This window comes from Nyctibius grandis, chromosome 5 (assembly GCF_013368605.1).
Source record: "Nyctibius grandis isolate bNycGra1 chromosome 5, bNycGra1.pri, whole genome shotgun sequence".
Classification (NCBI taxonomy): Eukaryota; Metazoa; Chordata; class Aves; order Nyctibiiformes; family Nyctibiidae; genus Nyctibius; species Nyctibius grandis.
In genome coordinates this window covers 59,348,600-59,372,897 of record NC_090662.1, presented here as the reverse complement: position 1 = coordinate 59,372,897, position 24,298 = coordinate 59,348,600, and the positions used below count along the sequence as shown (strand labels likewise).

The 24,298-nt window shown below is 45.5% G+C and overlaps 2 protein-coding genes across 2 annotated transcripts in view; one reads left to right on the top strand and one right to left on the bottom strand.

Annotated features, from left to right (window-relative positions):
* Positions 1–1,346, bottom strand: part of PHF5A (PHD finger protein 5A) — a 7,346-nt gene extending 6,000 nt beyond the window's left edge. The window contains exon 1 of the mRNA XM_068401194.1: positions 941–1,346. Within this exon, the coding sequence (XP_068257295.1) occupies positions 941–992 (52 nt within the window). The 5' untranslated portion in view covers positions 993–1,346. The remainder of the gene's footprint in view (positions 1–940) is intronic.
* Positions 1,287–24,298, top strand: ACO2 (aconitase 2). The gene is made up of 18 exons (XM_068401193.1): positions 1,287–1,389; positions 7,377–7,519; positions 8,590–8,848; positions 11,101–11,193; positions 13,157–13,315; positions 13,730–13,880; positions 15,187–15,291; positions 15,553–15,644; positions 15,929–16,034; positions 17,150–17,307; positions 18,367–18,440; positions 19,336–19,447; positions 19,645–19,767; positions 19,965–20,120; positions 21,281–21,472; positions 22,234–22,366; positions 22,682–22,803; positions 23,798–24,298. The coding sequence occupies exons 1-18, from the start codon at positions 1,354–1,356 to the stop codon at positions 23,933–23,935; spliced, it is 2,352 nt and encodes a 783-aa protein (XP_068257294.1). The 5' UTR covers positions 1,287–1,353; the 3' UTR covers positions 23,936–24,298.

The window sequence follows — 24,298 nt, the reverse complement described above, 5'->3', positions numbered from 1 at the left end:
ATAGACAGACTGTCAGCCGCATTAACTATTCTAAAAAGAAGCTTCCTATGAACACTGAACCTGAATAGCTTATGTTTACAATCCTTTCAGAAAGTTGCGTGATAAATTTGCCTTTTCAAGGAGTGAAAAAAATCTGGAAGAGGTATCTCGACTTCTAACCTTGTATAAGATATTTTTAAGACTTAGCAGGGCAAAATCTGACCCAACTGGGAAGAATAAAGCTCATTATCCATATACAGGTATAGCCTGGAAGATAATTTTATCTTGCAACGAGAAAGATGCTCCCAGTGCTGGCTGAAGCTTTCAGCTCATTCTCCTGGCTGCAGTGGTATGGCCAATGCACCAGGGGTCAAGTACATCAAAATCAATATTTTTCTGGGTACAGCCACCAACTTCACCTGTCTTTCCCCACATCCACTCCCTGGCAGTGTTTAAGGCCAGGTTGGATGAGGCTTTGAGGAACCTGGTCTAGTGGAAAGGTGTCCCTGCCCATGGCAGAGGGGTTGGAACTAGACGATCTCTAAGGTCCCTTCCATCCCAAACCATTCTATGAACCCATGAACACGAGGAACAAGAGGCTGCGGTTACGCAGGCGCTAAAGCCGTTCAGCTCTACTGAAAAAGGCCCAGGAGCACCTGCGCGCCAGGACGGACCCCTGGGGGGAGCACCCAGGACAGGGTTAGGGCGGGGGCCTTCCGTACGGAGCCTCCTCTCTCACTGCAAGGGAAGAGCCCACAAAACACGGCAGAACATCAAAATAAAAGCGAAATAAAACAGGGAGGGAGGAGCGAGGCGGGCGCCCCTCCCCCCCCCAGCCCGGCCTAACGGCCACTCGCGCGCCTAACGGCCGCTAACTGCCCACGCGCGCGCCTCCCCCCCTCCCCGCCCCGCAGCGGAGAGAGGGCGAGTGGGGACCCCCCCCCCACCCCCCGGGACTCACCGACGCCCGCCTGCTTGCGGCAGAAGATGAGGTCCGGGTGGTGCTTGGCCATGGCGACGCGACACCCGCCTGCCGCTGCCCCGCGCTCTCACCTCCGACCCGCGCTCCCCACCGCCCCCGGTCCTGGCTGGGGTGAGGACAGCGCCTTCCAAAGCACCGCCCCGAACGGGAATGCCGGAGCGCGATCGCGCGGAGGGATTGCCGATAAAACCGTCTCGAGGAACCGCTCCACTGTTGCCTTCTTCCACCCGGGACAAGACCCGCGCCTCGGCGGTGGCCACCTTCATGGAGCGGATATCTCCCTGCCAGGACCTGTGCGTCCCCGCCCCGCGGTGCCCCGCCCACGCGCCGGAGATCTGAAAGGGGCCGCGTGACGCCATCGGGGCGCGACTTCATCTTTGTCAGTGAACAAAATGGCGCCGTACTGTGTCCTGGCGGCTCGGCTGCGGGTGAGCGGCGCGGTGGCGGGCGGGGCAGGGCACAGCAGGAGGGAGGGAGCGAGCGAGCCAGCTGCGGCGGGGCCAGGGCTGTTACCCGCCGAGCGGGCGGGTGGGCGGCCGTAGCCGCCGGGCCGGGCCGTCCCCGCTTGTCCCCGCCTCCGCGTGTCGGTCAGCGTGTCCCCGGCGCCGCCCAGCGCCCCGTTTCATGGCGACGGCGGGGAGGCCGCGGCGGCAGTGCGGCCGCCTCCCGGGCCGCGGGGTAGGGCTTCTCCCCCCGCCGGGCACGGCTGGCCCTCAAGGTGAGCGCAAGGTGACTGGTGCAGCGGGGAATATGGCCTGGGCCCGCCGCCTCCCCCGCCCCGGCCGGACCCCGCCCCGGCGGGCTGGGGTCTCTGTCAAACCCCGGGCCCGGGGGGGTGCCCTGCGGGGCGGTGAGCCCGACGGCACGGGCCCTAACGGCGAAATAAAAAGCCTTTCCCGGGGCCGTGCTTTTTTTCTTCCTCTTGTCTTCTAGCTGTTCCCCTTATCAGTGTGTAGCAGCACAAGGTGACTCCTCGTTGTGTGAGTGAGCGCCCAGGCTCTGTCTTTTGGCTACTTTGCTTCAAAAATCCTACTTTCAGTATGAGCACAGGCCCCTGGGTGAAAAAGATGCCAGGGTCTATTATAAAAAACCGAACTCGGGAAGACTGAAAAAGCAGCCTGCACAGGCACGTAAACTACCTTTTTTTTCCCAAGGCAGTGACAGTGATTCTCAGTCTTGTCTATCGTGACCTCTAAAAATCACATCTGCCTGTAATATGAGCTCGCCACAGAGATTCTCTTACTCCAGACATTATTGTGTTTAATGTCCACTCAATAATAAAGATTTCATGATCTTTTAAAGCCTGAAAGGCAAATATCAGGATGGAATTTTATTTTTTTTGTAGGGCTGCTAATGGGGATGAGGCAGCCAGTGCTCCCCTTAGTAAAGCATGTGTTGAAGTCACGCAATTTAACTTCTCAGTTTGCCATTTGTGACCTTGGCCAACGTGTTCGGGTGACCGAACACTGGAACAGGCTGCCCAGAGAGGTTGTGGAGTCTCCTTCTCTGGAGACATTCAAAACCCGCCTGGACGCGTTCCTGTGTGATATGGTCTAGGCAATCCTGCTCCGGCAGGGGGATTGGACTAGATGATCTTTCGAGGTCCCTTCCAATCCCTAACATTCTGTGATTCTGTGTTCCCTTTTCTTGGGGAGCCAAAGTAAGAACTTGGCTTATAGTATTCTGAAAGTACTTTGTGAAGCTTAATTAATGTTTGATATTACTTCCTTACTTTAGAGGTAGGTGTTTTAGTAAAGTTTAGCTTTTTTAATTTAAGCAAAAGTTACAGAATAGCACCACTTCAGTTAACTTGGTATATTCATTCTTAATTGTTAAATAGTTTTTAATTTGTACTTTGAACAGAAATGACTACTCATAAAATGAAGGCAAATCCTTTATTACAATAATGAGTTGGTTCTTGTTTTATGGTGTGTCATCACATGAGAACAAGCAGTCATTTGCTAAAATTAATATTTTATAATGTAAAGCAAAGGCTGTGCTAGCACAGTGAATATGGGGAATTTAGTACTCTAGGAGGCTGTCTTCTCTTATCAGGCTCAGGGTACAGGTTTTTTTTCCTCTGTGAAGGACTAAATCTGTGATGGTAATCAAACATGCTTCCAGGTGATCTCTTTAGGAGGCAAATTATTTTTGCCCATGTGTAGCAGCCTAGAGATTAATGAATATGAGAATCACCTTGCCAATCACTGTGACAGTGCCAGCATTGACCATGGCACATGTTATTGACATTGGTTCTGCTCAACTCCCGTCCTAGAACTGCTTTGGAACTGGAACTGCATAGGAAGCTTACCTCTGAGAGAAATAAATTGGAATTAGCCTGGTTTGGGATGACTGTCCTATTTCAAGTACAATTCTTCTAATAGCCTTAAAGGGTCAAGATCTTTTTCATGCCTGTCTGAGAGGTGCTTTTAGTAGCATCCCACTTCTCGAACTGCGTTGGCTGAGGATTGACTGAAAGAGTAGTACTGTAAAACTCTAAGCCATCTGAAGTATCAAGAGTTTATTGAAGGCCTTGTACTGAAATTATGTATGGGAAGCTTTGTGTATGCTGGCAAAAAGCAGTGTTGGCTAGAGCTAAACTGATCTTCAGAACCCTAATTTTGGTTGCTCTTTGGAGGTGGGTCTAGAAAATTAGACTGTGTTTACAATTTGGTTATACCACACTGCTTTTTTTTAGGCTGAATCGTGGTGAATGTTGGAAACTTGGCCAGTGTTCTTAGATCAGGGAGGATGAGGAAAGATGGTATTTTGGGTTTCAGCTAGGATTTGTAGGACTGATTTCCCAGATAGGAATACGTGTAGCACAGTTGCTACTCTTTTGAACATGAGCTTTTACTTACTGGACTTGTCTACCATATCTGCTGCCAAAATGTAAGTCAGTTTCTGAATTCAGGCTCCCCTTGCATCTGCACTGTTTACTGTAGTGAGCTAAATGCAGGATAGCTAGCTTTCAAGATGAACTTTTAAAATCTATAAAGTGTTGGCTTCCTTACAGAGATTCTAAAAATAATGGCCCATTTAATAGGCTGGCTTTTTTGTGTCTTTTAAGGAAGCTTTTCACCTGCCAAAATACTGATACACTTAGGAGCCCTGTAATGATTAGTGCCATTTCTTTTACTGAAATCCGAATAAGGACACTCAGGTGTTATCTCAGGATAACAAGTTCAATGCCAGATGAGAGATCGCTTGGCAGCAGTTTGATGGATGGTCAGTCTGGAAATTAACAGTTCTGGATAAAAGGGAAAATGTGTCGATTGCTGGCTGCCTACATCCCTTGGCTGTTGGTCTCAAGGCACTTCTCACTACTCAGTAAAAAAAAAAAAAACACTGCAGAAGCCCCACAAACCACATACTATTTCAGGGAAGAGTGAGAGGGAATGAAGCTGGAAACTGCTAGGCTTGTGGCTTTTCTTTAATCTTGTATTTCTGCCACCCAGTTTGTCAGGATGCAGTGGAAAAAGGACAGGCAAGGAGAATCAATAAATGCAATGTGATATATTGTAGATTCTTTATGAGGAGAGATCAGACTTAGGAACTAGGCAGTGTATGCTATTGCTCGTTGTTGGTGATGGATCCTTAGGCTTGCTGGGTGCCAACGTGAGAATAACTGTATTGAATCGAATTAATTCCCAACAGAGTAGAGACGTGGGATGAGATTTAGATCCCAGTAAAATGAAGATAGCACTTTTTTAAATAGGTGCCTTTTAAAAGTCTTATGTAGACAAAAAAGATTCTCTAGTCTTCTGAAACTGATTGGCCTAGGTGCTTATTTTTCCTCAGTCTTACTGGGCATCACAGAAACAGACCATCAGATTTCGAGACTTCTGTTGCTGATCAATGTGTCCAGACAGGATCCTTCACTTCAAACATGCTACCTTCCCACTTCTGGTAGCCTGAAGTTGTGGTCAAGCAGGAGTCAACTACTTTGTATTGCTACTTCTGTGATTACTATCTCAATATTTATATAGTATTTGAATAAATACTACATTTCATCGAGCCATTTCATGAAGTAAAAAGGTACATGGGCATGTATGTTCAAACTGAAAAGATTTTACTGAATTTTATATGAAAAGTTTCTTTGCACCTCTCTTTGGAGAGCCCTGCTTCAGGTTTTTGTTATAATCAGCTTTGGTCCCAGGCCAGACTAGAGAGCTATGAAGCCTGTGCTGTTACTTTAATTTGCAAATTTGCTCTTCTGTATGCTGAATTATGGTGAAATTTAGCTTTCAGTTTACTGGGTGACAAGGAGGAACTCCATTAATCAGTTGTGTTACAGGGTTGGTTTAGGGGAGGGAGGAGCGGGGGAAGAAGGAATTACTGCATTAAACCAAAATACGTTTCTTGATCTGGGGAAGAGATTATTTTTCCATGAACACTGGTGAAATCCTTTAGTGTTTTTTCCAGCCACTTCAGCAGTTGGAAACTTTCACAAGATAATGGATATCTTGTGAGGTAAAGACATTTCCACACCATTAATTGTGCTGGGCAAATGCTTAAGTTTTTAAAAGGAAAAAAAAAAAAGGCAGAACAAAACAAACACAGAAGTTGTGCAGCTGCTAGGTAAAGAGCAGCATATGTACGTTAAACAATGAGAAGCCAGGTGGTGTTTGGTTTGTTTTGGGTTTTTATTTTTTGTTCGTGGAAGAAGGAAAAGTCTCAACTTTGACACCTGTGATACGTTCTGGAAGATCTAAGCTTAAAGTGCAGCATGGTGAAATTTGATGACTGGGTTTCATTTGCACTCCTGGAGGAGCAGTGCCCTCTCTTGTACTGCCGTGTTCGCTTACTTCAGATATTCTTTAACGAAAGCGGCGTGCAGCTGCTGCAGGTCTGTATTGCTCTGACCGAAAGCTGTGTATCTAGTTGATTGGGATTGGTAAAAAAACAAACTCCACCCTTATCGCTAGTGTGCTGGCTGTTATGCTCTCGCCTAGATTTCTTGAACTTTTTATTGTGTAAGATACTAAGAAATGTTATCAAACGGACAATAAAACGAGATTTGGATAAAAATTGGTGACGTCTCATTGATCATGATTATTTCAGGCGATGTTTTCAATGCCGGTAACAAGAAAACTGGGAAAAGCAGTCACAAGGGAAAATTAAAAATGCTTGAACAGATCTAAAGAATTGGCTAGCATTTCTGACAACATAAAAACAGTGGTAGGTGCTCTGAATGTGTTCTGCGCAAGGAATATTTGCTGATTTACAGTCATACGTATGAAAGGGATGCTTAGTGCAATACTGCTGTGTGTATTAACCTGCACTTATCAAAACCTTGTAACGCTGAGGAGGAAGAACTCTGAAGTCTTGTCTTCAGTCTGTTTCTAGTGCTGATGACTGGGACTTTCAAAGGATGTAAGAAATGCACGTGCCAAATCCTTGGAAGTTTTTATGGAGGCTGCCCTCTGACTCAGTTTTCAAAGCTGCATGAGAGCCTTTTAACCCTGGGCACTGACCTGTCTCTTTCAGGTCAGGTGCTATAAAGGTGCCTCGCCATAGCCCGCCCTTCTCCCATGTTCCAGGGAACTGTTCCATTGTGGAGGCTGCCAAGCAAAATTTGGGCTTTTTTTCCATGGCATTTTCTGCTGCTATGTTCAGCTCGCAGTATAGTTCATCTGTCTTGCTGTTCACTCACCTGTAGGGTGAGGGCAAGGCTTTTCTTAGGGCAAACGTGAGGAAGCCTTTGTGAGATTGAAGATAAATAGCACGTGGATCTGCGCAGCCAGGTTGGTGAAGCTGATGTGTTGGTTCCACATCTTGCCTCTCTCCTACTCTGCGTTACATCATAGACCAGGCATGTACATCGAAGTCACTCTAGCTGGCATTGAAACGTGGCTCACCTTATGTGGAAATATAATAAGCTTTGTAGTGGTATGCAGGGACACTGCATAGGGAAGTTTGTATGTGATGGTGGAACAGACTGGTATCTACTCAGTCCCATGCTGTGTCACCTGGCAGTCCTTCAATATAAACTCAATACCAGTTAGCAAATACAAACCTAGGGTTAGCTTGCTTTGGGAACTGCGTAGGTTCTTCTCCACCATGGCTGTAGTATGTCAGGAGTATAGCAAACTAGTGTTGCTTAAGAATTATTTCAGCATTGCCTGAAAGCAGATTTCTTACTGAAAGCGTAAGGTATCTGGTGTTATAAATAGAAATGTAAAACAATTTGGTAAATGCTACCCATTCTGGGTAACCTGGTGTCTCACTGTTTAACATAATACACAGTATTGTACGATAAAACGTTCATTGGGTGCCTCTAAAAAGCTTTGCAATTTTTCTATTCCTCAGCCTGTAAAATCCCAGGAATAACAACTGAAAAAGAATTGGCTAATTGATACGTTATAGGAATTCATTCTGCAAGGTTCCAGTGCTAATACTCTGCTTTTTCCAGCATGCCTTGAATAGTCGGATACGACGCTACCATGTTGCTCCCGTCCTGTGCCAGCGGGCCAAGGTGGCCATGAGCCACTTTGAGCCTAATGAATACGTAAATTATGAAAAGCTGGAGAAGAACATCAGCATTGTCCGTAAGAGGTAAGAGTGGAGAAGGGAAGAGGGGAGGGGTTAATGTGCAGAACTCAGCTCTGCAGTGACAGGAGAAGAGGAAAAAAATGTCATGGGGCCCTGGCATAGGGAATGTTTACTTAGGGAGAGCAGCTTTGAGCGGTGGCAGTCATGAATGTAGTGAAACATGAGTTGCAGTGTCCCCAGGTAGTGGTGGGGCACTGGGGGAGGGGTTGAAGGTTATGCTGAAGCATTGCGACATGCAGAGAACCAGGCCAGTGCAAAGGAGGTGCTCTGTCCTCTTTGTTTAATGCCCTCTTTGAGAAGCCTTCATATTGTCCCTTGCTCCATTCTGGGAAAGCAGCGTGTGGGCAGTGGTCATTATAGGCTAATGCTCCTTTGCGCTGTGTTTTGACAGCAAATGTTCTCTTGTGTTCCACTGTAGGCGTTAGGCATGGAAAGGAGGGCTGGGAATTCATAGCATATGTAAACACAGTGACCTTAATCTGCTGAGAGAGTCTTGTGTGCCCACTAAGTTGTTGTTCCTGCTCCACTTACCTCGGCAGTGGCTTGTATGATGTCCTCCAGTCTTTGCATCTTTTGTTAAGTGCAGTAGCTCTCATTTCAAGTTATTGTATCTACTTAGTTACTTCTTGGAAGATCTCACCACTGACCTAAATAGGTTCCTCAGCTGATACAGCTGTAGGATGAAAGGGCTAAGGTCATGAAACTCCGCTTAGTTGTACTTGCTGTGGGATCTGGTATTTGTGAATTGAGTCTGACCTCTGTCTCACCTCCACATTTGCTGTTCTGAGGTATGACTCAAGAAATGAGCAGAGTCAATGTTTCTTTTATTATATAGGAAGATTATAAAAGAAAGCATAAAGTGACATCAATCCATATACCTTTGAACTTTCTGGACTGAGCCCTTGTTTTAGTTGGCTGCCAGTTGATATTTTAGTGCTGTAAGAAGAGCATGCAGGTTTCTGTATGTTAATAAGCCTTAATAATCAGAGTGATACAGGGAAGCATTCTGTTACGTGCTTAAAAGGCAAATGTTGAATTACACAAGATGCAGATACTAAAATTCTTCTCCCCAGGCTTGACCGTCCCCTGAGTTTGTCTGAGAAGATTGTATATGGACACCTGGATGACCCAGCAAAACAGGAGATTGAGCGGGGCAAGACCTATCTGCGCTTACGGCCAGACCGTGTGGCCATGCAGGATGCCACTGCTCAGATGGCAATGTTACAGTTCATCAGCAGCGGGCTGCCAAAAGTGGCTGTGCCTTCCACCATCCACTGTGATCACCTCATCGAAGCCCAGTCAGGTGGTGAAAAGGATCTTCGAAGAGCCAAGGTCACTATTGTCTTAAATTCTGTCTGTTTGAAAACATCTTTCCAGTTGAAGGAAGAGATTTCCCCCCCACGCCCCGAGAAGGACAGCCATGAATCAGATATGTAACAGATTGCTTGTGGTGGTCAGCTCTGTAGATAGGTCAGATGCAGCAAAGAAACAGAGTAAATGGATCTTTGGAAGTTTTTCAGCTGAGCTTCATCCGTTACATGGTTTAAAGGACCATGAATGTAGAAAGAGCTAGTCTTAATCTGTTAATGATGGAAGCCCAGGTCATATGTGTGTTCTGGACAGTGAGAAGATATTTCAGCTAAGGGAAGAGGAAAAATCTATTTCAAAGGGAAAAAAAGGAAGACAAATTACTCTAGAGAGTTATGTTCTTTATGCCACACTATGGTAACATGAAAAACTTCCTGAACATGTGTTTGCATTGCACTGGCGTATCCTGTGAGGGGGGAGCAAATAACTACTTTTGTTTCCCAAACCATTTGCTAATGATTAGCTGAAGAACACTAACTGAAGCATGTGCAGCTTTCAGGGCTAGCGAGGGTAGGAATAGATGTGTATAGAAGCATGGAGTATGTTGGTTTTTATTTGGGAATTTCAATATGTTGTTTTCCCAATTGCTGATTCACCACCTTTTTAAAATTTCCAGCTCACTGTTTTACTGCTTATTCCTCTGTAGGGGCTTCTGTTAAATACAGACACATTCTCCTCTGTCCTATGTACCACAATGCATTTGCCAGGGAAGAACATGCTCTTAGCATAGCAGGGAGGTGGAGTAAATCCTGTTACTCTGAGTGGACCTAGCCTAAGTCCACTGTCAGAGCCAGGAGGAATTGTGCCTTGAATGCTGATACCAAAATTTACAAACAGTAAACAGTCTCGGGGGGGCTCAGCTGCATTTAAGATTTTAGTCCAGATCTATTCTCAGAAACTCCTGATGTTGAAGTAACTGCTTCTGGCTTTCTCCTTCAGGCCACAGTAAAGCAACTTATACCACTCAGGAGTCAATTTGGGGAGTTCTTGCTCCGCTTATCTCAGTCCTAAGTTGTGTGATTAAGAATTTGGGATTTACTAAAGAAGACATTTTCTTCCCTTCACCTCCTGTTTTCCCCTTCCCCCTATTCCTGCATTTGTTCTCTGTAGTGCAATTATATTCGCGGCAGCTCTGAGCTGAGCAGAGTGCCTCCTTTGCCATCCACTCTGAGCAGAGCAAGTAAAGGTCCTGCCTTCTTCTGACTGGGTTCTGCTTCTGCTGCTGCCAGTTGGCATACGATGAATGCTGGCAGGCCGGAGCGTGGTTTGGATCTGCTCCTGGCACATCAGCGTGCTTTACTGGGGGAGGGATGCACAAACAGAGTGAAGTGACCCGACTCCCAGTGGAAAACGAGGCTTAAAGAACTGCTGCTGCCTCATGGGAAACTTCAGCAAATGTATGCTGAGACAATTCTTCCATTATCTCCAGTTTCCCCTTTCTCTTTATTCTGAACCGTAGCTGCATGAGAACAGTCTTTAAGAAACTCTCTTCCTAATGCTTATCTTATCTACTCTGCCACTCCTCTGCCAAGAACTATCAGGACATAATAGTGTCGTACTTCCTTGGCAACCATGGCTATTCTCACAAGCAATTTTCAGGGTGTGACCTTCACCAGTAATGGTGATAGTGCAGCAAGAAAGGCAGCATTGTGTGAGTCTTAAACAGGAGACTTGGTAGAATGAGAAATGACACCCACAAACTCCCCTGGCAACAAGCAACTTCCAGTTCCATTTCTTAATCTGTAAAAATAAAGCCAAAATGCTTATCTAAGGGGTTTGAAATGTCTGCAAAGCATCTAAAGCAAAAAAGAACAGCTGGTAGAGAAGGAAGTGGGGGCTAGAAGAAGAGAAGGAAACAGGTTAAAAAGCTGTCTGAGAATATAAGAAATGAGCAGAACATTTTTAATGCCTCATTGGCAGGATTTTCCTTTAATTGTGCAATTTCCCTTGTGCTAGTTGGAATTGGAAACTAAAAAAGATGCTTTAGTAGAGCTATAAGTTGGATGAAATTAAATGGCCTGTTACAACTGACTGGCAAACAGTCTTGATCCCCTTTTGGTTTTAAGCAAGTGATGTGCACCTACCTCTATCTGCTACAAAACCGTGGAGCAAACTACAGACAGACATGGGAGGGAAGGGAATGTGTTTGAGTGAGCTCTTGATGTATGGAAGAACAACATGTGTTACTAATGCTTTGTGTTTCCCTGTGTGAATAGGACATAAACCAGGAGGTGTACAACTTCCTAGCAACGGCTGGTGCCAAGTATGGAGTGGGATTCTGGAAACCTGGCTCAGGAATCATTCACCAGGTAAAGTGTGTGTGTGTTTGCAATCTTTGAACACGCAATGGCTCTTTTACCTTATGGTGAAGAGAGAGCTCAAGTGCAAGCCCTTGGAGAATTTTGCTAGCTTGGGAAAACAACTTGCTTTCCTTGAAGCGGGTGAGGTTTCTTGCTTGCTCTCTCTCGGTTATCTTGACAGCAGTGGCTTTTCTTAAAGGTTATTTTGGTCAAACTGTAACCTGATGTGTGATTAGGTAGTGCCAACAGCATGCAGTGTGAATCACAGAAGCTTGAAATATCTTAACTGCTTGTGGGCTGGCTCTTCTTGGTACGATTGGAACAGTAAGGTGATGCCATGAAGCTGGCTACATAGGCTAATGTGAAATGCTTTTGGTGGTAAGGAAAGCAGCTTTGGGAACATACTTTTTTTAGGGTTATTTTGTATGCATTTGGTTCCATAAAAACCAGGAGAGTATATAAGGACACCAAACAGAGCAGCTTCCTTTAAGTACTCAAAAATGGCAACACATAACAAGTTGCTATGTGAACTGAATAAAATGCAAAACAGTTTCCAAATATGAGATTCTCTTGTTTTAGCATTTGCACCTTAAAAGAATATGACTGTCCCAAGATAACTTACCACTTAATGAGTCTTCTTTTTTTTAAAAAAGACCAACAACTGTGGCAGGATTTCCCTAACTTACACTTGGTTGATGTGCTTTTTGGGTCCAGTAGACATTTTTCATTGTTCCTCTGAGTCGCAGGCAGTAAAAATTGCAGTGCAACACGAATCAAGAGGGGAGAGGAGAATGGATGATGTCCTGTCAGCAGGGAACTTGTGACCAGGTGCAGTCAAGAGCTCTCTACTATGTTTTCTTAGCTACAAAATGAGCTACTAAGGTTATTTTAACTTGATGTGATGCAACAGAGAAAGGATATAGAACAGGTGAACGCTCCAAAAGGTTGTGAGAACACCTGAGGTTATTTGTGCTCTGAAACCACTCGTAACATCTGTCACGTGGCAACACAGCTCCGTGCCGTGGTTACCAGCTTTCTTGTGGCTGACTGTCTCTGTCTGGAGAAAATTGGTCATGTTGTATAGCTTCAGAATCCAACTCTGGCAAAGTGAGTCCTTGAAAGTGAGCTTTCTCACACGAGTGTATTAATGTGAGCTACATGCAAATAAAGCTGGAAGTACTAGAGGCAAAACCTTGGTCTTCTCAACAAAGGGCCACCTTAGTCCTGTCCAAGCTGTTCTGTAATGCACGTGGTACGAGTTCTGCGCTTCCCAGAAAGGCTGTCCATAATGTTGGTATGGCACATACACAGTGAGAAGTTCATTAACTTGAGTTCTCTAGTGTTTTGCTACCATAGAAAACTCATCGTTTGTCATTAAAGAACTGTTCTGTGGCTTTGTTAGTAGTTAGTCTTGCGTGGAAACAATAGCAGCAGCAACGGAAGGGCAGCCTCTTGGTGTGTTTGTAAGGGATTCTTCTACATGATTAGGTTTTGGCTGGCAGCATGGTTTGGAGGAGCCTGTTGGTATGCTACTGCTGTGGGAGCATAAAGTCTACGAAAGGTCTCGCTAGCATTGGATATGTGAACTGGCTTGCTTAGCAGTTGATCAAGGGTTTGGAGGCTAAGGAACAGACTCCTGAGGCCTAACAAAGGTGGCACCTTAGCAAAAGCCTAAACTGGAAGCAAGGGTTCTTCCAGTGAAAAAATTAAGATTTTTTTTTTAAGTTTTCTTACTATCCTGGGATGAGCAAGGATCCTTGGACTGAGACTTGGTACCTTGTTCTGTCATTACATCCTCCACAGGGAGTTTGAAACAAGTGAATTTACAATCCAGAACAAATTCCATTACTTTCTTGCTACTGAAATCTGCAAATACAAACTAATCTAAATTCTTGTTCTTGTCTTCTTTCTTGCTGTCTTCCTACTCCTTTCCCAACAATCAAGCAAGCAAACAATCCATTTTTATTTTCAGATCATTCTGGAGAACTACTCCTACCCTGGGGTTATGCTGATCGGCACAGATTCACACACCCCCAATGGAGGTGGCTTGGGAGGAATCTGCATTGGTGTGGGTGGAGCTGATGCGGTAGATGTCATGGCAGGAATCCCTTGGGAGCTCAAATGCCCAAAGGTAGGAGTAAAAGGAATAGTAATTTTTGATGTGAAGGGTGAGATATGTAAGATATGTAAGAAATGTTGATTTTTCAGGCACTATGTATATAAGGCACTATATACCATTACAGTCTTGTTTGTAATCACACACTGGCTTTAACAGCTGGTCTATGATTCATTGGCTGCTCTGAGTTTCCGTTTTCAGCCTTTTTATTCAGCAACTGAGGGCAATAGGTGAGTAGTGATCTCCCTTCAGTCAGCCCTGTGAGTGGTTTCAGCCCTCGTGCACATGTTCTGATACTTCAGGATTTTCTCCTTTTTGGTATTGTGACCACACAGATTCCTAAGAAATGGAAATTCTGAGGAATTGTTTTGGTTGCTGAAAGGAAATGGTGTCAGTATTTCTTTTTTTCTTCCCATTAATGTTGCTCAGGTTATTGGTGTAAAACTGACTGGCAAGCTTTCAGGCTGGAGTTCTCCTAAAGATGTAATCCTGAAAGTGGCTGGCATCCTTACTGTCAAGGGGGGAACAGGTGCCATCATCGAATACCATGGGCCTGGTGTGGATTCAATCTCTTGCACTGGTAAGACAACATGAATCTTTTATCTGGAGTGGATTGTTGTTGGAGCTGGGTGTTGAGTTGTCTGTGGAGACTGGGAAGGGAATCAGGCAAGAAGTGCTAAATGTTCTCCCTTAGCCTGGCCAGCTGATTAGTACATGGCAAACTGGGAGGGTGGGTGAGAGTAGTGTAACAAGATAGCACTCTTGGTGAAAAAGTAACCTCTCTCCATTAAATCTTCTTGTGACTTTGAGAACACTGAATGGTTAATTGTGAAGAACCCTGTAAGATGGTATGTTAGGATAAGAGTAAGGGTGGAGGTACTCCAGCGTATGCTTAGAGGGTGGAGATGTCAGAGATAAAGGGTAACATTTTCTTTTCAGCCTAAAATAGGCTGTGGTTAGAGGAAAGAAACAGGTTGAAGGGCATACACGTGTGACAGCTGTTAAAGAAAAAGCTTTTTTGAAAAGCAGGGCAGAGGGGGAGATCAGTAAGCAGCAGTTTGTAACATGCAGTCTTGCACTCTCTAATTGTGGGTCTTGGGCGCTGAATTTGAACCAGCAAAAATTGCAGTTGTCTGTAGTGATATTAGTTAGGACTAAATTATGAGAAGTGTCCCTTCCCTTTGGCTTGAAGTGCAGCCTTTGAGTTGGGCTTCTCCTCTCCATTTGCATGGCTTGGCAACTACTTGGAATATTTGGTTTTACAAACTGAGAGCAATTTGGGATTTTTCTTCTGTGAAATCAGAGGAACTTGACCTGTGGTATCTGCTTCTAGCTCGTTAAATGTAAAACAGCAGCTTCTACAGCTTCATTGCTGTGTTCTTGAAAGGCATGGGTGATCCCAGTGCCGTGAGCAAACATTTTTTTTTTTTTTATTGTGTTCTGTCAATGGAAGCTTTTTATTCAACCCATTAAATTTCTCACAAATTCCTATCTCTTCCAGTGAAGATAAATGAGATGGTAGGGAGGGACGGGACACTCATTGCAGGTAGCAGAGACACTGCTCACTGCTGTGAATGTATTTGATGCTCAGTGCAGACAGGGGGTTCCCTGTCATACCTTCCAGTATCTGCAAGAATCACTGTAGCTTTCAGCTCCTTTCTTGCAGAAAAGTCTGGTCGCAGGCGCTGTATCGATTGGAAATCTTAGGGGCTGAGCCAGTCATTATGTAGTCAGTGTGTCCTGTCTGCTGTGGAGTTAGGTTTCTGTGGCTAATGCCCCAGTCTCTCTTGGCTTTGCTGTCTTTTCCGTGGACTGACTTTTGGACAATTGGATGGCCTTGGACTTTCTCATTGACCCTGTGGTTTCTTCTCCCACTCTTTCTCTAGGAATGGCAACAATCTGTAACATGGGGGCTGAAATCGGAGCTACCACATCAGTCTTCCCTTACAACGCACGGATGAAGAAGTATTTGGGCAAGACTGGGCGAGCTGGTAAGAGAGTTTGGGGGTTGAAATAGGTAGAAGTGTGGGTTCAAGTGAAGAAGTATTCTGGGAGCAACATCCTCTTACAGTGGTGTCTGATGTGATTTCTGACCTTGCATGGTCCTGTAGGTCATCTGGTACAAGCAAGGAGTCTGTAGATGAAGTATATGGGGAAGTATACGGTGGACTCCCTATGTTTAGCCATTCCAAGCTTTTTCTTTTCCCTCATATTTGCTGCACGTTTCAGATCTCCCTTCTTTCTTATTCCAGACATAGCTGCGCTAGCGGATGAATTCCAGCAACACTTGGTACCGGATTCTGGTTGTCAATATGACCAGGTGATAGAAATCAACCTCAGTGAGGTAAGGCTTCCTTCCTGCTTGCCATCTTGGATGTTATGATGTGACTCTGCTTTGTGTGAATGAGGACCAAGCTGGGAGTTTGATTTAACACCCCTGGCGCTGTGCTAGAACATACGAAAAAACACTCAGGTCTGCTTCACTGACAGGTTCTGCTCCGGTGTTCATGTAGGAGAATCGTATTTAAACAGCTTCCAGATAGAGCTATGAAAGGAATTGATTTGCTGCTTTGTTCTGGGGTTTTCCTTGGCTACTGTAATTTCTGACTTTGTCACTGTTTCTTAAAGCTGAAACCGCATATCAATGGACCTTTCACACCAGACCTGGCGCACCCTGTGTCAGATATTGGTGCTGTGGCAGAAAAGGAGGGCTGGCCTGTTGATATCAGAGTTGGTGGGTAGCATTTGCTCTTTCCTCCGCCTTCATCCGTGTCACATAAATGTTGCTGTCTTGGGATAAGCAGCTGGTCACATAGCTTGGTATCCCAATCCTTTAATTACTGCTGTATGTCCTTTGACTTTGCTGCAGTGTCATCTCTTCATGGCCATATGAATTTGCTGGGAAGAGTAGTGACCACATGGGCCAGGTGTGTGGGATGAGATCTGTGATAGTTGAAGGGATTTTAATCTCCAGAGACAGACAAGTTTTTTTTTCCTTCTTGAAAACTTTTGAATGATTGGGTTGACAGGAATGTTACCTGTTGAAGAGCACCTTTAAGTCTGTTGCATGGATTTTTTCTGTTGCAAAGATCTGTCAGGAGCCAGGAGCATGATTGTCAGTCCTCCTAGCAGCTGGCTGTTGAGCTCTTGGGATGTAGTAAAATTAGTATTTGCTGTCCTAAAGAGCAGGCTTGGATACTTATATACTCACTTGTGGGATGGTAACCTGTCGGCTGGCTTCGCAAGGTTACTCACTGGGGGAATGAAAAGAATGCAAATATGTTGTAAAGGCCACATCCCAGGTGGGAAATGTATTATTCAATAGTGTTACAAATAGGATCAAGAGCAGCTGTAACTGAAAGAGAATTTATTTTTCGCTGATTAGCACCAGAATGCTGTCAGGACAGTATAGTATGTCCTCATGTGGTCTTTGTACTGTAACAAAGGATGCTTTCTTTTCATCATTTCCTCCATTCCTTGCCATCTTGATTTGAAGCCTTTTCTGTCTTCATGGAACAGTACCTCTCTGTGGTGATTTGCTTAACCAAAGTGCAAGTAGGTGACACTCTCTGACCTTGTAAAACAATAACCAGACTAGTGACCAGTAGTGTGTTCTGACCAGTAGTGTGTTCTGACCGTGCAACTTCCAAAGCCGGACACGGGATTGTTTGTAACAGCAGTATCTTGCTGGGAGGCTTGGCAGTGTTAGTACCTGAAACCATTTCAGATTCCTTGTCAGCAGAAAACATGGTTGTCCCTTGTTTTTTCTGCTGAGAGGTGAATCGGGGAGGAGATTCCTAGAACGAGGGGCTGCAGTAACCACCTCCCTGTTCCTGTCAAACACCACAGGCTTGATTGGCAGCTGCACCAACTCCAGCTATGAGGACATGGGACGCTCTGCAGCAGTGGCAAAACAGGCACTAGCGCATGGATTGAAGTGCAAATCTAAGTTCACAATCACACCAGGTTCAGAGCAGATCCGTGCCACCATTGAAAGAGACGGTTACGTGAGTATGACTGCTCTTTACGCTTCCAAACAGTAAGTGTTAAACTCTCTTCCAGACAGTACTTAGGAGTCCAGAGGTGACTAATGGAAACCTCTTAAACTTTGTCTTCACTTATTGCTAGAGGTGTAGTAACAAGTGTTGTGTTACTACGCCTGTGGGTCCTGCCATCACCTTGACAGTGTTTTGACGTGGTATCTTTACCTGGGCGTATAAGAATGGGATTGGAACTGGAACCCTGAGAAGATAACAGTATGCATAGCAAGGGATTTTTGCTTCTGGAGTTCTGTGGATAGCCATGGCTGACGCATGGCTAGCACCCACCTGCAATCCAGTTTTCTCCTTTAAGAACAGTTTAGGATGTGAGCAAGTCCTTTGTAGGAAGGAAGTTCCCATTCTAGGCTAAACTTACGGCAAAACTCATGTTTGATTAAAATGAAGTGTTTCTGTAGAGAAACCACCACCTACTTTCTCCCCTTTTCTGTGGGGAGCTGAAAATGATGTTTTAATTAATTGTAATATTTAGTAAATACTAGATGCTGTCACAGCTTGGGGACCAACTATCTAAATCTATGTGTGGGTATGTCCAGAGAATGCTTAATGCCTCCTCCAACAAGTCTACAGTCGTACTTTTCCTTAACAGCTGCCCTCTTAATTGAATCGTTTGCTGAATGGACTGAGCAGGCACATACGCTTGCCTGCACTTTCACCAATTCTCTCCTTACATGGACAGGAAGCACATAGACTATTAATCAGACCAGCCGCTGCCCTTCAGTCAGATATCTGCGAGTAGCTGGCTTGCTCAATTTGAAGTAGGTAGAGAATGGAAACATCATGGCAAGTCATCCTGTGCTCTTCCCCAGGGTTAACTTACAGCTCTACTGGGATCAAACCCCATGTATTTATAAAAGTGACTGAAAACTTGCAAGTGAAACAAGAACGGGAATTTTTTCAGGCTTGGTGCTTTCTGTTAGAAGACAGGTGTCCCCTTCCTCTGAAAGAGCAACCCCAGAAACTTGTTCCAGACTTTCTACTAGTAACAAAGTTATTCTCTGCCTCCAGGCACAAATCCTGCGAGATGTTGGAGGGCTGGTTCTTGCCAACGCTTGTGGGCCATGCATTGGCCAGTGGGACAGGTAAAGTGGAAGATGGACCTGATTCTAGCTTTATATCTTTTTGCTCTTTTTGCTCTGTGAAGCCAAATTTGATTGTAAATATAATACACTGGGAATTGAAACTAAATGCTTAAAAATCCATTGGCCATAGCTGTCTGAGATGCACTGGAGGAGAAGAAATGAAAGACTGCAGATGTATATTGAGCCTTTCGATGAATGAAGCTGCAGAATGGCCACAAGTATGGCCACACCTGGAGGCTTCTTACAGTAGGCAAAAAATGGGGAGAGAGATTTGTTATCTGTGAGAGGGCAGACTGGAATTTATATGGTCCTTTTAAAACAGGAAAAGTGAACTAGTCCAACTTCAATTATTGGAGTGGCAGAGAGGAAAATTCCCCATAGAAGGGGTGGGACACATATTCTTATGTGGCCTTGTCATTGATAATGGTGGGATGTCCAAAGGCAATGTACTTAGCTGATTATTGTTTAGACAGTTCAACAGTGCACAACACAGGCTATGAAAACTACTCCCAGAGTCAGTGTCTGACTTGGTTTTGCACTGTCCTTGGTTTTGAGTCTGTGCGTAAGGGAGGAAAACATGTCCAGGCACCGATTCATGTTTCACAGAATCACAGAATGGTTGGGATTGGAAGGGACCTCTAGAGATCATCTAGTCCAACCCCCTGCCAAAGCAGGTTCCCCGAGAGCACATTGCACAGGGTTGTGTCCAGGTGGGTTTTGAATATCTCCAGAGAAGGAGACTCCACAACTTCCCTGGGCAGCCTGTTCCAGTGCTCTGTCACCCTTTCCAAAAGACAGTGATTGCTACCAAAGCCAAGCTGGGGGATTTCAGCAGCGAGACATCTAGAAGCAGTATTCCCTTTCGATTTGATGAGCATGTTTGTTTCTTTCACAGGAAGGACATCAAGAAAGGAGAGAAAAACACAATAGTTACGTCCTACAACCGGAATTTCACGGGTCGCAATGATGCCAATCCAGAGACTCATGCATTTGTGACCTCTCCGGAGGTAAGAAACAGCCAGAGGAGAGGCATGGAATAGTTCAGGGTGTCTTGGGAGCTAATTCCTCTGCCTGCAGAAGAGACCCACTGTAGCTTGGTTTGTATCTTGGCTGCTGGCTTTGAGACTGTTAGGCGCAGGACTTTCAAATGAAGAGATGGGGGTTAGAATATGCCTTTAAATTTGTCTTTTCTATTTTCTTTCAGATTGTTACAGCCCTGTCCATTGCTGGCACTCTAAAATTTAACCCTGAGACAGATTTCCTGACAGGAGCAGATGGAAAGAAGTTTAAACTAGAAGCACCTGATGCAGATGAGCTGCCCAAACTGGTAACCCCCTGGTCTGGAGACAGAGGGAGGGAAAGCCTGTCACTAGTAGTGTTTTATGTGTAGTAAGGGAACTTTCATGCACTGACCTCTTCCTTAGTGTTAAAGCTACATCGGGTGCAGTTGCCTGTATTGGCTTGTTCTCTTTGTGTGCTGTTGGGGATGGCTGAGGCTGATGATTTTCCTTTTTTCTTTGGAAGGAGTTTGACCCAGGCCAGGACACCTATCAGTACCCTCCCAAGGATGGCAGTGGGCAGCATGTGGATGTGAGCCCCACCAGCCAGCGCCTCCAGCTCCTTGAGCCCTTCGATAAGTGGGACGGCAAGGATCTAGAAGACATGCTGATCCTCATCAAGGTCAGGAGCGAAGTGGGGGAACACCAGCTATGACAGGACTGCTCAAATGGGGGTTTGCACATCAATTGCTAGAAGCTTCAGATGTGCCTTTGAGCTATCTGTGATTCCCTCCCTTACAACCACGTTGCAAGGGAAGCAAGAACCTTCCTTCCTTCCAGGTGTTTCCTTCTGATACCTCTTTCTGTTATAACTAAGAGACTTTTCTCCTTTGGGCTAGTGGTTAGCTAATACCATGAAAAATAAAGCTTGTTATACCATGTGACACGATCCTACACATACCATGCAGTCTGCGGAATTTGTCCCAGTTACAACCTGCAGCAAAAAGGTGGATGGGTTCTTTAATTAGTGTCTCTAATACCTGACTGTTCTAAGATGCATTTTGTCTGAAATGAGGTCATTAGGAACTTCTCATCCATCAGTATGTGTGTTCTCTTCCCATTTTATAGAAAGAGAAATTACTTCACAATAGTTAAATGTTGCATTTCAGTCTCTTAATGAAGACATGGGTTTCTCCTCACTGCCTGTGGTGAGTTAACGGGATGAAAACTTCAGTTAATACAGTGATGGGTTCTGAAATGCAATGCCTTAGGAACTGACCTTCAGGAACATTGCTGATTCTCAGTGGCAGAGAGTTGCAGGTGCTCCCAAGGGCCATACTGAGCTGTGCTTGTGTTTTTGACACAGACAATTCCTTTGCAAGCACTTTGGGACGTACCAGTTGGAAGGCCATTATCTCTGGCTGGGAATTCTTTTCTTACAAGCTGAGGAGCCTTATGTGCAGATTGAAAACTGAGAGGAAACTGCTTGGCATCTTGCTGAACTCCCCCAGCAGGGAGGCTGAGCTGTAGCAGGAACGACTTAATTGCTTTTTGTACCTGAAGAACTTGCTGCTGAGGGAAGTGAGGACATGGCAGGAGGTGTCATGGCTAAGCTCGTTTTTGTAATTTGCCCTTTGGAACAGGGGTGTTCTTCCTACCAAACACATGCAGGGTGACCATTGTGTTCTCCCTTAGAGTGCTTTGATTTCTGTAACAGATGCAATTCTCTTGGGTTTGTGCCCCTAAAAAGAGATGTGAGGATCCTTCAGGAATAAAAAGTGTTGAGGAAGGATCAAATCACTGATCCATCCTAAGACATTCTTCTCTTCTACTACCCTTTAGGTGAAAGGGAAGTGCACCACTGACCATATTTCTGCAGCTGGACCCTGGCTCAAATTCCGTGGCCATCTGGACAACATCTCCAACAACCTGCTCATTGGTGCCATCAACATTGAAAATGGCAAAGCCAACTCTGTGAGGAATGCATTAACCCAGGAGTTTGGGCCAGTTCCTGACACAGCCCGTTACTACAAGGTGAGACTTTCCCCTGACACAGCTATTTTAAGAGGATGTTTACACTTGGGCAGTCTGTGCCAAGACTGAGGATCTTGCCCTCCTGCTCTCAAGTAACAGCAGCTGTGAATTCACTCAGTGTTGAGGCTTTTTCTTAGGACTTAATCTGATGATGGCAGTTCCTGTAGGAGATTGTCTCCCTGACTGCTACGGGGAAAAGGGAGGAGGATCTTGTGACCCAGAGGGGACCAGACATCACAGACGAAAGGGGAATTAGGCATTGCACACCTTACAAGGCATGGGTGTCATCAGACTGCAACTAAATCTCTCCTCCTGGAGTGTTTCACCTGTGACTAGTGTAATGTTTAAATAAATTGTAGTCTTGTCTCCTTCATTCTTTAAAACTTGGCTTAGAATGTCAAGAAATGTCCTTTCACCCTCTGGACAGCTTGGCAGTGGTCTTAGATTGCTTCTTCCAGTAGACAGAAGTTAGTTTTCCATATCGCTTCCAGAAGTAGAGCAGGGATCATGGCTGGTGTGAATGCTGCTCTGGCACAGGACCATGGAAGGAAAGGTGGCAGCAAAGATTTGCTCTGGGTCCCGAGGACAATCCTCCTCGGCCCTTGTTAGCGAAGGATGGCAGTGCCTAACTGCTGTGAAGCTCTTAGTTCCTTTATTCCTGTCCTTCCATAGCACTAAAATTAACATGTGTGGGTGGGTATTTGTTGTTAATTCCTCAGTTTAGTGACTGCAGAAATGTAAATGTGTTTCTTTTGCCACAGAAAATGGGTGTCAAATGGGCGGTCATTGGGGATGAAAACTATGGTGAGGGATCAAGCCGGGAGCACGCAGCATTGGAGCCACGTCACTTGGGGGGTAGGGTCATCATCACCAAGAGCTTTGCCAGGATCCACGGTGAGTCGCACATCCCCTGTGATGTGTGTAAACAGGATGTATTTGGTTGGGGTGGAAGCTGTGTTCACCTTGCCCCAGGGCTCAACACCTACGAGCACAAACCCTATCTGCTTGACAGATCATGTGGACCCTCTTGTCAGGAATCGTGTTACGTACCTAGCTAGATATGCCAGGAACAGTGGATATGCTGATTTTGCTACAAAAATAGTAATTGTTGCTGGAATACTCCTCTGAGAAGCACTGGGCAGCCAGAAGATAATCCTGATACCCTGCAGTGTGTGGTTACGAGCGTGCGTGTTGGTTTGTTCTCTGCAGAAACCAATCTGAAGAAGCAAGGTCTACTGCCTCTCACTTTCGCTGATCCAGCGGACTACAACAAGATTCATCCTGTGGACAAGCTAAGCATTGTGGGGCTGGCAGACTTCGCGCCTGGAAAGGTAACCGGGCGTCTTGTCAGGGCACTCGGGGCGGGCAGGGATGTGCCACTGAGCGGGAGCAGTGTTGAGCTGCGTGCTCGGGGCCCGAAGCAGCTCAGGCGCCAATGGGCAGTGCGGGCTGCCAGCCACACGAGACACTCTGCACCAGTGGTGCAGGGGGCTAGAGAGCAAGTCAGAATCGGATCGCGTTATTCTGAACAGTTACGAGAAACCCTGGTACAACATTCTGAACTTCTCACAGAATCACAGAATGGTTAAGGGTTGGAAGGGACCTCGAGATCATCTAGTCCAACCCCCTGCCAAAGCAGGTTCCCCTAGAGCATGTTGCACAGGGTAGCGTCCAGGCGGGTTTTGAATATCTCCAGAGAAGGAGACTCCACAACCTCCCCGGGCAGCCTGTTCCAGTGCTCTGCAACCCTCAAAGTAAAGAAGTTCCTCCTCATATTCAGATGGAACTTCCCATGTTTCAGTTTGTGCCTGTTGCCCCTTGTCCTGTCACTGGGCACCACTGAGAAGAGTCTGGTCCCCTCCTCTTGACACCCACCCCTAAGGTATTTGTAAGTATTGATAAGATCCCCTCTCAGTCTTCTCCAGACTAAACAGTCCCAGCTCCCTCAGCCTCTCCTCATAAGAGAGATGCTCCAGTCCTCTGATCATCTTTGTAGCCCTCCACTGGACTCTCTCCAGTAGTTCCTTATCTTTCTTGAACTAGGGGGCCCAGAACTGGACACAGTACTCCAGATGTGGCCTTACCAGGGCTGTGTAGAGGGGCAGGATAACCTCCCCTGACCTGTTGGCCACGCTCTTCCTGCCTTATGCATGAATGCTCCCTAGAAGGAACTGCATCCACACGGCTATGTTAAGACCCCCCCAAGCTAGAATATTCCATTTTCAACCCTTTAAACATGTAGGAATTTTCCTGTGAGAAGCTTCAGTTAACTTGCTCCCTTGAAAGAGAAGGGGGGAGGAATAAAAGCTGTTTTCTTCCTTTTAGCCTCTGAAATGCATCATCAAGCATCCCAATGGGAGCCAAGAAACAATCATGCTGAACCACACCTTCAACGAGTCACAGATAGAGTGGTTTCAAGCTGGCAGTGCCCTGAACAGAATGAAGGAGCTGCAGCAGAAATGAAGCTAAGTGCGCACAGTGCCCCCAGTGCGCTGGACTCGATTCAGCTTTGGCATTTTCATGAAAGTGCAATTCCATGCCTACTGTCGGAATAAACGTCTGATCAAATGTAACCATAGCTTCCTTTTTGTTATGGTACTTCCTCTTCACTGACACTATGAAAAGGGAGTGCAGCAAGGCTTGCTTTTGTCTTTTAAATTCCTCAGCTCCCTTTTTCTATTTTGGCTCAATTTCAGTTGTCCCACAGTTATTTATATTTGGAAATAACCGGCTCAGGTGTGTTTGTCTGCTCAGTTGGTTGTTTTCTGCCCATTCACTTTTACTGATGGCTTAAGAAATAAAATGAAAATAAAGAATGTGACCATC

Excerpts from the sequence above, each read along its gene's own strand:
- ACO2 (XM_068401193.1), top strand. The coding sequence starts at position 1,354 with ATGGCGCCGTACTGTGTCCTGGCGGCTCGGCTGCGG. Across the intron at positions 16,035-17,149 it reads GCCTGTTGATATCAGAGTTG|GCTTGATTGGCAGCTGCACC; the intron begins GTGGGTAGCATT and ends CAAACACCACAG. Across the intron at positions 18,441-19,335 it reads TGCATTGGCCAGTGGGACAG|GAAGGACATCAAGAAAGGAG; the intron begins GTAAAGTGGAAG and ends TTTCTTTCACAG.